The 13,164-nt window shown below is 33.3% G+C and overlaps 1 protein-coding gene across 1 annotated transcript; it reads right to left on the bottom strand.

Moving 5' to 3' along the window:
• Nucleotides 1-7,862: 7,862 nt before the first annotated feature.
• On the bottom strand, nt 7,863-12,532 carry LOC107567697 (A-agglutinin anchorage subunit-like). The gene is made up of 5 exons (XM_016253418.1): nt 12,460-12,532; nt 10,304-10,441; nt 9,614-9,808; nt 8,851-8,933; nt 7,863-8,106 (listed from the first exon to the last, which is right to left on the bottom strand). The coding sequence occupies exons 1-5, from the start codon at nt 12,530-12,532 to the stop codon at nt 8,017-8,019; spliced, it is 579 nt and encodes a 192-aa protein (XP_016108904.1). The 3' UTR covers nt 7,863-8,016.
• Nucleotides 12,533-13,164: the final 632 nt, after the last annotated feature.

Genomic DNA, 13,164 nt, shown 5'->3' with positions numbered 1-13,164 from the left:
CCCCCACTTTTTTTTCTTTTGAGCAGCAACTCAACATATTAATGATTTCTGAAGGATCATGTGACACTGAAGACTAAATTAATGACTACTGATAATTCAGCATTGCGTCACAGGGGGAAAAAAACATTTTAAAATATATTACAACAGAAAAATGTTTAAATTGTAATATTATTCAACAATATTATACATCTAAGCGTATTATATGTTATATAAGCTGATCTGTAACAAAGTCAAATAAAAAGTCTATATCAGAAGGCCAAAAATATTTCTGTTGACATAAAAAAGATTCATTGAAGATGTTATTCAAACTGTAAACACTGAGTATAGGCGGATTTGAATAAAACCAGTTAATTTAGATGTCTTTTGGGTTATTTGGCAACACATTATTTAAGAGTGTAAAAAAAGTTTATATGCTCTAAATGCATTTGAATATTGAAACTATTAATTTTTAAAGTCAACTTCCACTAGTATGTCAATAGCCTTATTAATTTGCAACTTACTATGTTGTGTTCGTTGGCGACTATTTTAATTGCAAGAGCAGCAGTTTCTCTCTAAGTGACCCCTGTGACCCCTGTGAGCAAAGTTACCAGCAATTGCAAGGTGAATTTACAAATTAACAAAAGCAGCCCTATAATTACATTTGTTTTGACAAAATCAGTATTAGGAAGTAAGGTTATACGTGTGCTCGAAGGTTTTTTTTTGATGTGGAGAGGTTAGATTTAATCAAGCAGAAGGCAGAAGGCAGGGATGCGGTGCAGGGGACGGCCGTGTACGGGATCTGATCCGTGCAGAAAGCGGCGAAAAATACGCGCGGAGAGCGCTCGTCTGATTTCAACCTCCCGCTGACCCCGTGTGATCTTACATCTTCGACCCAGAGCGGCGAGGACGCATGGAACCTTAGACTTTATCGGTGCTGTGAATTAACGTCAATTGCATCTAGCACGGATGGCGGGGGATGCCTTTAATGAGAACATACGCTTTTCATTTTGACGGCATTCTGCCGGCCAGATCATGAAAGCCAGATTGAGAGAGAAAGGGAGAGAGCGGTGTAATCTTCGGTAACGCACCAACAACTTGCTATTTGCACCCCTCCCTATATGAAGTTTTGAGTTTCCTCGAGTTTCAGAAGCAAATCAAGGGCTCTTCGGATGAAGCCGGGAGAAGCGAATGGAGCTGGAGATGTCGAAGTGTCCTGAGCATCAAACTCCATGGAACGGGTACTTACCAAGGACGGATTGGAGTGCTGTGAAATTAATGAGAAAGTACATCACAACTATGAGATATAAAGTGTATTACAGCATGTGTTATAGGCGTACATTGTAAAAGAGATAATGTAGTATTATGAACATTGTGGCAGATATCACTGGCATAACTTAAAGTGCTGTTTATGTATCAGCTATACATCTGCAGTGGCTTGTATTCAGGTGTTAGAAAAGTTTGAGGCCTCAAGGCACTGGTTTATAATCTGTTATGATCCGGCATCATCATAATATGTGCTTCTACACTATAAAATGCAGCCCTCTAAAACTGAAAAGTTAAGATTAATCGCTGCATTTTTAAGTCATTTTTGGGTAAAATCACAGTGATTCTAAACTATTTCATAGGTTCTTTTTGAACCATGTTAAATGATTTTTAAACACTATTAATGTTACAAGTTGGTCCAGTCATCTCAATTATCACCAGTAAACTATGGAGTGCCACAAGGATCTGTCCTAGGTCCTCAAGGCACTGGTTTATAATCTATTATGATTCGGCATCATCATAATATGTGCTTCTACACTATAAAATGCAGCCCTCTAAAACTGAAAAGTTAAGATTAATCGCTGCATTTTTAAGTCATTTTTGAGTAAAATCACTGTGATTCTGAACTATTTCATAGGTTCTTTTTGAACCATGTTAAATGATTTTTAAACACTATTAATGTTACAAGTTGGTCCAGTCATCTCAATTATCACCAGTAAACTATGGAGTGCCACAAGGATCTGTCCAAGGTCCTCTGCTATTTTCAATATACATGTTGCCCCTTGGTAATGTTACAAATTGAGATGAACACATTTTTTTTTACACTGCACTTTCCCCTCTGCCACCAATAGTTTTTGCACAGCAATCATTGAAATCAGAGTGTTTGAGTGTTGTTAACTCAAAGCAGGTCTGATTTGCTTTGAAAATAAACTTAAAATAGGGATAAATGAATTATTTAGTGGGTTTATTTTGTCACTGTGTCTTGACAGCACACAACACACACAATGTCTGCATTGAGTTACCAAATTAAAATAATAAGAAAATTACAATTCTACATAATAAATGATTGAATAAAATCCAGCTCAAAATGATTTGTCTTTTTTCGTTGGCATTTTCAGACAGTTTAACCTGCTACTATAAGCTACTATTTAATGTAGTCAATGCAAAGTGGGAGTTTATAAGGAGTTTGAATAAATACATGCCAAGTCAGTTTTATTTTTATAGTGCTTTTCCACCGTGCATTTCCACATTATTGTTTTAAAACAGCTTTACAAAGAAATAGTGCCTTAAAAATTGTAATTGTAATACATTGAAATGCACATAAAATCTCTGGTGTTTTACTGTTTTATAACAGTAATCTGTAGTGGCAAACACATCCAATTGTTGGGATATCAGTGGCTGATATTTGACCAGGACTCAGAAATGGTTTCTCTGAGGGCAGCTGCGTATCCTGGGTCAAGAGAGAAGCATCCTGACCCGAGGAAGAGCCTGACCTGTCTTAATTTAATCTATCCACCCGCTGTTCTTTGTTGTTGAAGCCCCGGGGCAGAGCTGAGCTGATCATCTCACTTCTTTGACCTGATCATACCTCCACAACTTCACAGAAGGGGCCAAGACAAGCTAACAAAACAAGAAATGTTTTGAGTTGACCAAAAAAAAAAACCTTTACCAAATAAATGCCATAAAGAAATTATTTTACAAATAGTGACCATTTAATTTAATGCCCTCAAGATTGAAAATAATAGTGACCATTTACATTTTAGGGTTCATGTTATTGTGTATCAAAATAATGAATAGTGTAAACTTAAAACTAAATTTCAACAAAACCAATTATATAGCATTTTATGAAACAGCAAAGGGAAGCAGAACTATCAAACCACTGTTTTGGCCAACACATACTACAATTAATAAATTGTATAAGTGTATTGGGGCATGCTCTTTTCTTGATGAAAGGGGACTTTTTAAAGTTTTAAACAGTTTTTGTGGTGTTTGGCTTTGAGTAAGTTTACATCTTACCCAAGAATATGCTGTAAATAATGGTTGCACAATGTTGAAGCAGTAGCCACACAAACATCACACTACGATTTGTATTTTGAATAGAAACATGTATTTAGTGCCTCCTTTGTGCAACTGCAGTGTATAATTATAAACACACAATAAGGGTTTAGTTTTCTTGTTTGTTCAGTTATCACCTTTAGACTTGATACTCTTTTTTTTATCAACAGCTCTACAAAACAAAATAATCATATTAAACGGTGTGACAGTAGCCGTTAATTTAGTTTTAAATATCAACAAAATAACTTTTTATTACATGCTAATGATATACTAGATTGATTGAGATTAGTTATGATAACCTCAAAGATAAACAGAAATTTTATAATAAAATTGCTTATAACACTAAAACCATAGAGAAAGTGAGTTACGCACATCCGGTTCCATTACAGGTTTGGTCCTCTAGCGCCATCTAGTGACACCGTTTACACAGTGCGGAGTATTCATCAAACACGTGGAGGGAGGGAGGGAGAGCAGATGCTGAAGGTCAGGTCAAAATTATTAACTACTTATTCTAACAGAGGTTCTGCTGCTCTGATATAGTAAATATGATTTGATGTTATGGTCAGTGATGTTTCTTGCTGATGTTTAGCACTCGCAGACTCCATTCTTCACATCTCTGTCTCCTCACCAAAATATCAACGTTTATTGTAACTTACCAAATGAATTATTTGCTACCACTGTCAAAAAATACAGTGGAACAACAAGTCTTAAAAGTTTAAACAATTGCAAGCCAGCCATATACTGAACATGGAGTGCACAATAATTCAAGACTCATCAGTTAGACCAGAATACACCTTTCTAAAAGATTAAGTTATTGTATTTTTAGTCATGTAATGAATTGCAAATTGTCATATCTGTACTACCTTAGTTTTCAGTGCTCTAATGGAAATCATTTTTAAGAATCACTTACATCCTGCACAGCCTTCAGCATTGACTCTTCATTGGCTCTGTAGCGAACACACATGTGGAAGACTGTGATCAAGCTGGTATTTTCTGAAAATTATGGACAGTAAAAATATTTATTCTAAAGAAATTCTGCATCATATAGCTACCATTTTGAATTTAGCCAGAATTCCATATTACTGTGTCTATTCTATTCTATTCTATTCTATTCTATTCTATTCTATTCTATTCTATTCTACTGAACTGAGCAATAAAATGTAAATTAAAGTGATTTTTTAAATTGATTAAATTAAATTATTGGAGCACGTTTTACAATTTCAGTCTCTCTATTTACATTTTTTTACCCTTACTTCAGTGTGTTACTTGCTGTTTCTTTGAAATGTATTTGTATTTGTATGTAATCTGCATTTGCCTAAATGATACTATAGCAAATGAGTATTATTATATTAATACTCAATAAGCATGCTTACACACAAACAGACACAGACATACATGCACACACATTTTGTTGCAGATATAGTTATTTAAAATAAATGATAGGTGACACAAAACGTATTGCAAGTCTTTTCTTTTTAAGAGTGTATATGTTATTTTCAGGTTTCACTGTTATTATAATCTGGCATAATTGTAAGAACTGATATGTCTGAATGAACAAAATGGTAAACTTTGACTCAGTGTGATTTTAAATGTTATAACAATGATTTTATAATGTCTAGGCATGAATCCATAGGCAAACCTATAATTAGTACTGTTTTAGGGCATGCAGTGAGGCCATTAGTGGTCTACCGCTGCCATCTAGTGGTTATAGATGCAATTTCTCATACAACACTGTGTTTAACCTTTATAACTATTACAGTGTTATTTTTTTGCCCAATTTCTCTTAAATTTTGCATGCTTGTTTAGAATGAAATTATGCATCATTTTACACAGTTTTGAGAGACATTGTGGGCTTTCTTCTAGGATTTTAGGCCTTTGGGTACACAATCTAAAGAACATATTATAAAATGTTTATAGTTGTCCAAATGCAAATGTTCAACATTTGTTTGATAATTATTGACCTAGAGAGTCTAGAGAATAGTACCGCACTGATTTGATTGATTTTGAGTTAAAAACCGAGGACAAGCTCCCAAAAGTAGGTTTTTAAAATAATCTCAAATATTTAATGAACGGTTTGATTGACAGCATTGGTCCCAGAGGTAAAGTTCTTCAGAATGAGGAGATCTATCATATGATATGAAGATCTAGTGTTCGTGTAAATATATGAGAATTTTTTAGCAATTTAGCAATGGCCATTTACCATTGAAATGTATTTGTATTTGTATGTAATCTGTACTTGCATAAATGATACTATAGCAAATGCTGAATGTGAATATTATTTAAGCAACTATTTATATATAAATATGCAGTTTACCTTTCTGGTTTGTGTGTGTCTCGGGTGCTGATAAAGCTGATGTGGTTTCTGATGCTGAAGATGGTGAAAGTGTTGGTATGGTTGATGAAGGTGAAGATGAGGGTGATTGAGAAGTCAAAGATGAGGATGTTGAAGAATATGCTAAGGTTGGTGATAAAAATTCAGTAAATATAAAAAAAATAATTTATGCAGATGTAAAAATGTGTGAATTCTGATTTATTATATTAAATATTAAAGAACAAATAAATTCATGCAGCTTTTGGTTTGTGTAATATTAATTCAAGTACAAGTAATTATGTGCTGATTTGTATTGCTTAATACTTATATTTAACCGTTTTATGTAAGTTACAAATTACTTAAATTTACAATTGCAATGGATTTTTTGTTTGAAAATGGTCTTTTATGGAAATAATCTGCATGTGTCTTTTTTTAGGCACGGTTGAGCTGATTATATTATAGGGTGTATATTATGTCTTATGTAGAATACATGTTTGAATGTAGTCAGGACAGCAGTTAGACTGGCAGAATTCATCACAAAAACATGATCCTTGATGACATTTGTCGTTCCTGCCAGTACAGCAGAGCATTGTACTGAACACAGGGCTGAAAGAAAGCACATAGAAAGCTCACTTCACAAATATGTGTATCTAGGGTTTTCCTCTTGTAAAATTACAGATCTGACACAACACAGCTACACTTCTCCGTCTAGACGTGTAACACATGGTGTCAGATGTTTTGTTGTTGTCTGATGGTACTTTTGATGTGGGAATGTGTCATATGACACCAAACACACACCTGGATAGATTTGCACCTTGATTGTGTTTAAAAGGGCAATTATTTACTGGAGTTAAAACCATTTGTACACAGAACAATATTTGCATTGTTTGATTGACTTATATACTTTTTTATTAACAACTAACTTCTTATTTAACTTATTGCATTAAGATTTAGAAATTACTCTTTTGTATTGTAAATGAATGTATTTTTTATATTATTTAGCAACCCCTGAATACAATTATAATATATATATATATATATAAAACGTACTACCAATAATATTTGGTTTAAATGTATTTATTATACAAACAGAAAACATCAGTTCACAATTTCAGGTTCGCTGCACTGCTTTGGCAAAAAGTGTTTTATATATATATATATATATATAAACACGTAAATCTCTTTCTCCTTTATTTTATTTTTGTCCTTTCTACACTTGACATATTTCATTGTTAAGTATAAATGTATGAAATTAATCAACATTTGTAGCATTTGTATTTTTATGAATCAACTTTTGTAGCATTTTATATCATCCTAATACACACAAAAATGACACAAAATAATGTACAAAATAAGATCCTGGAAGATTTTAGTTTGCTGTAGTTTCTCACAGAACATTATGTGAAGCTCAGTGTCTGTCTTACATGGAACCTGATTCCTGTCAGTTTGGACTAGGAACAATAAGAGAAGCCAGGCATGAGTGCATAAAATCTTCATCTGAATCCAGCTGAGTGTGAGTATGGTGGTTTGGGTGATTTTTTTTTTTTTTACAGCTCATTTGTGAAACACGCCCCCACTGGCAAAAGTATATTTAAATTCCTGTTACTACCTCATGTTTTGAAAGTGTATCTTTTTACATTTTATCTTGTCATCCTGGTTCATGTGTTTACAGAGAGGAATTTAACATTTAACAGTACTTCCTGTTTGTCTGAAGCATTTTTAATGTCCCAAATATGAGTAGAGAGCGGAAGACGGTTTTGTTCCACTGAACACTGCCATCAAAATCATTTGAATCATAATTATTAACATCATATATGATGAAAAATAAGAGGGCATTCCCAAAGTTTTATTAAGCAAATGATAATTAAATTTAAGTCTTTTACAGTTTTTTACAATGATTATTTTCTGCTTCATGATAAATGCTGCTACTATTAAATACATTGGACAACAACAAACTACAACACTCAGCTTTGAATTCAAAAAGGCCTATGACAATAAAAGTAGCCTATTCTTAAAATTTGAGAAACAGGCAGTTATTACCTATTATTATTTTATTATTTATTATTACCTATTATTATTATAGTTATTATTATGAATTATGAAACAACATTTATGATATAATCATCCTAAGATTCCTTGTTTCGTTTCATTTTAATATACATTGCTAATATAAATTTAATTTACATAAGAATATACGAAATTGATTGACATTTATTGCAGCTCTGTATTAAAATTTAAATTAAGGTTAGACAGTGATTAGACAATCCTCTCTGATTTCCATTACAGGTTTGGTCCTCTAGCGCCATCTAGTGACACCATTTACCCACCAGGAGTCTCAAACAAACACGTGGAGGAAGGTCAGGTAATAATGATTAACTACTGAAAAACATATATTTGACTTGATGTTATCAGTGATATTTCTGGCTGATGTTTAGCACTCGTAGACTGCAGTCTTCACATTGCTGTCTCCTCATCAAGCCCTCGAGGTGGAGAATGAACTAAAGCCAGAAAGGAAACAGGGATAATACTCATAGTGTTATCTAATATAAGTGTGTAAAATATTATCATCCCTAAAAATAAGCTCTCGCTTACCAAAATGTACAATGTGCAAAGTATACAGCCAAAATAATTGCTACAGTTAATTGTAACTTACTTGAATAAATATGATAAAACAATACAATAAATAAAATAAACAAATGACAGAAATCAGCTCTTTTCAGACCAAAACCTTTTTAAATATAATTCAAATTGCTGACCTTGTGGTACTGAGGGGAGAGACTGTGCTTGTTGTATTCTGCGTTTTTAAAACCATTTTCTTGCATTTCAACATGCTCTACAGTTAGGAGCTACAGAATTAACTCTATTGAAGCTTATTGTAAATGTGTTAACAGGTCAACCCACTTTGATCAGTCAAAAACAAAGTCTTAAAGGTATAAACAGATGGGGAAAAAACGCATCAATACAATGAAGCAGAGACTGAAAGGACCACAGTATACAAGGCTGCATTAGTTACTGAAGATCATATGTCATTCAAATATATTTAAATCAAAATAAACCTTTTACATAATCTAAAAGATTGAGTTGCAAATTATATTTTTAGTCATGTAATCTGTTGCAAATAGTACATAGTATCTGTAGCAGCCTAGTTTTCAGAAGACATTTACCCAGCACTGGTGACAAATTACCCAGATTTAAGCAAACAGTGATGCTCTAGTGAAAATTATTTTTAAAAAGTCACTTACATCCCACACAGCCTTCAGCATTGCCTCTTCACTGGCTCCTGAGTGAACACGCATGTGGAGGACTGTGATTGCACTGATGTTTTCTGAAAATGATTGCAATTATGCGATTTATTTACTCCAAGGAATTCTAAAGATGACTTTATATGTTATTATCTGCAGTATTTGGTTTATTCTATTCTATTCTATTCTATTATAATGAACTGAAATGACAAGAATGGAACTATATTAAATATCTACGCAAACAATTTTTGCAAAAACATTATTTGCACTTTAGCATTTTCAATAAATTAAGCATTAGCGTTACAGTTTTAAATTAACTTTTTAACCCAACAGTTGGGTTAGTCCATATTTGACCCAAAATTGGGTTGAAACAACCCAGCATTTTTAGAGTGTATATAAGCTCTATTCAGTATTATTCAGCAGCTTTTCAGCTTGCTCAGGAGCAAATTACCCTCCTCCATCCCCAGCTCCTCCTTTCACCACAGTCAGGACTTGGCTTTCTGATATTCCTTGCTAATCAGACTCCTTTATCTTGAATAAAGTGTTACACTTAAATACCAAGTACATTAATGATATCTGCCTTGTTCTGTTCTGTTAACCCTAGGGGGGTTATTATTGCTGCTCTCCCTGCTCATTCATGACAGGCTGCATGGATGGGCAGGGAGTTTTTATGCCCAGAACAGAACCATACCGCCAAACCAAACGTATGCTAAGTATCTATCATTTTGACGATAATGGTCCTGACAGAACTGGTATAATCTACTTCTCTGCTGGGATGTTGATAAGGATGCAGAGGTTGGTGGTGGGGATGAAGAAGAAGGTGGTTCTGAGGTTGGTGATGATGATCGGTTGGATGTTGGTAAGATTGATGAAGATGGATGTGAGGTTGGTGAGGATGTTGGTGATTGGTTGGTTGTAGGTAGGGAGGATGAAGATGGTGGTGAGGTTGATATTAAGGCTGATAAGAACGGTGAAAATGAGAGTGTGGTTAATGAAGATGATATAAAGGATGGTGAAGAATGTGCTAAGGTTGTTGATGATTAGAAAATCAAATAATATTCATTTATATTTAGGAATGTTTTAATTCCGGTTTGTCACAAAAGAATAAAAAGATGCAGGTTTGTAGTTTGCATATCATTAATTTGTTTAGTTAATTAGTAAGCTAGTATCTGTTTCAGATAAGGACTGAACTGAGACTCCAGTGTCTTTGTACATTTAATCACTTCCAAATATGTGATCTAGTTACTGATTAATGTTAAGATACCAGTTATCCTCTCTAAGTTGTGGAAACTTAAATCAACGTTAAATTTGATCACAGTGTGTTGTATATTATGATATGTTCTTGTTTAAAGAATAATGTCTCATAGAAATGTTAAAGATTTGTCTTTTTTAGGCACCGTAGAGCTGCTTATAATGACTGCTTATTATTTATGTTGAGAGTATTTAGTCTTACGCTGAATGCATGTCTGATTGTAGTCAGCACAGCAGTCCCTGTTTATGATGCAGAACTCATCACAAAAACACCCTCCACTTATGCATTGGCTATTCTTTCCAGGACAGCAGACGAGTGCTGTGGGTACTGAACACTGGCCTGAAAGATAAAAGACATGAACACAGAAAGCTCATTTAGCAAAGATGTTTATCCTTTGCTTTTCTGGGGTTTTCCTTTTGTAAAATAATGCTCTGCTGCTGCATTCCTTCATCTAGTCATACAGTGCAGTGTGTCAACTGTTTGTGTTTTTCCTTTGTCTGACATTGCTTTGCATCTGGTAATGCATTACACACATTGGAACACACCTGGATGGACTTGCAGCTAACAGTTTGATTGTATTGAAAGGAATTTATTTATTCATATCCTTTTTCAGAGTCATATCGTCATTTCTCAGCTGCAGAAATAGAGCTATTTTTTACATTGTATAAGGAATGTGACTAAAGAAGGAAAAAGTAAAGAAGTAAAGAAAAAATAAAATATGTGGTGTACAAACTTTCCCCCTTGTTTTTGATAAATTAGAAACTATAATAAGTAGACTGACAATATGTGTGACTGTATTTGCATAAAAAAAAACAGAAATAGTTTAATCTTTTCAGACCTTAACCATGTGATTGATGGCATGTGAATTGTCTAACATGCAAAAACTTAATATTAATACTTTTTGGTCCAAATGTAATGTGCATAAAAATAGAAAACATCAGTTCACTATTTTAATATCCACTGCTCTCGTTCACAAAAATCTATGTCCAGATTTAATAGTTTTGTACTATTAAAAAAAAATCTTTATTTATTTCTCAATTGATTTTTTGCTTCTAAACATACTCCTCATACACACAACCAATGTCAAAAAAGAACACAAAATGTTGGATAGTTCACCCCAAAATGAAAATTGTCATCGTATTCTCACCTCCAAACCTTTAAAAAAACAGAAATAGTTTAATCTTTTCAGACCTTAACCATGTGATTGATGGCATGTGAATTGTCTAACATGCAAAAACTTAATATTAATACTTTTTGGTCCAAATGTAATGTGCATAAAAATAGAAAACATCAGTTCACTATTTTAATATCCACTGCTCTCATTCACAAAAATCTATGTCCAGATTTAATAGTTTTGTACTATTAAAAAAAAATCTTTATTTATTTCTCAATTGATTTTTTGCTTCTAAACATACTCCTCATACACACAACCAATGTCAAAAAAGAACACAAAATGTTGGATAGTTCACCCCAAAATGAAAATTGTCATCGTATTCTCACCTCCAAACCTGAATTTATTTCTTCTATTGAACACAAAAGAAGATATTTTGAAAAATGTGGGTAACCAAACAGTTTCTAGTCCTCATCGATTTTTTTTCATACTGTTATAGTCAATGGCTACCAGCAAATGAGGGTGAGTAAATTATGACAGAATTTTCATTTTTTTTTGTGTACTATTGCTATTGTCAAAAGACTCTTGTAAGTTTTTTGTTTGTTGTATTTTCTCACAAATGTTAAAGTCCATTGCTCTCTTGTTACATTACATTGTTTTGTACTACTGGTAAAAAAAAAAACAATTCTACTTTCTACTACTTTTTTTAAACATACTTCTCATACATACAACCACAGTCACAAAAATAACACAAAATGATGGAGCACTTGGTTTAAGCTCCTCAATTTTTTTTTCTTTGCTGTAGTTTCTTACAGAACTGAAGCATACTGTCGGTCTTACCTGAAACCTGGCTTCTCAGTCCTCATCGATTTTTTTTTCATACTGTTATAGTCAATGGCTACCAGCAAATGAGGGTGAGTAAATTATGACAGAATTTTCTTTTTTTTTTGTGTACTATTGCTATTGTCAAAAGACTCTTGTAAGTTTTTTGTTTGTTGTATTTTCTCACAAATGTTAAAGTCCATTGCTCTCTTTCACACAAATGTATGTCCATATTTAATTGTTTTGTACTACTGGTAAAAAAAAAACAATTCTACTTTCTACTACTTTTTTTAAACATACTTCTCATACATACAACCACAGTCACAAAAATAACACAAAATGATGGAGCACTTGGTTTAAGCTCCTCAATTTTTTTTTCTTTGCTGTAGTTTCTTACAGAACTGAAGCATACTGTCGGTCTTACCTGAAACCTGGCTTCTGTCACTTTGGACCAGGAACAATAAGAGAAGCCAGGAGTGAGCACCTGAGACCTTCATCTTAGTCCAGCTGAGTGTGCACATTGTAGTTTGGGTGTTTTTAATGTAAAGCATTAGTGAAATCCACACCCAGACGCCAGCATCATTTCCTTGTACGACCCATGTTTTAAACATTTAGCTTTTTACATGTATCTTGTCATTCAGGTTTGTCTGTGGATGATGGGGAATTTAACATTTAACATGTTACTTCCTGTTTGTCTGAAGTGAAATACTAATCTTCCAAACAGGAGAAGAGTGCAGGAAATATTTTTCTATTGAACACTACTGTAAAAATCAACATATGCAATATATTTAATGCAAAAAAATTTCCCCCTAGTAACTGACCCAGAGTATTTTGTAATCTTTCCACACACACTACTTTTTTTTTTTTTATCGCTTTTTCATAATGGCAACCTGACACGCATTTTCTGCTATGACACTTGGCATCAAGGGTAGAAAGTAATGTATCCCAAAAGAAAATAATTAGAGTGGAATGCTAGAAAATGGTTCTGCTACAAAGAATGCACCCACAAAAATGTTTTGTCTTATGTTTATAATTCCAAATATTTTCCTTGAACAAAGTACACAAGATACAAATATAAAACTCAGAGGACACTCAGATTCAAAGTTTATTAAACTAAATTAAAACAAAT

This window comes from Sinocyclocheilus grahami, unplaced genomic scaffold (genome assembly GCF_001515645.1).
Source record: "Sinocyclocheilus grahami isolate Dianchi unplaced genomic scaffold, SAMN03320097.WGS_v1.1 scaffold1181.1, whole genome shotgun sequence".
NCBI lineage: Eukaryota > Metazoa > Chordata > Actinopteri > Cypriniformes > Cyprinidae > Sinocyclocheilus > Sinocyclocheilus grahami.
The sequence above is the reverse complement of the archived record's forward strand: the minus strand, read 5'-3'. Positions and strand labels throughout refer to the sequence as shown.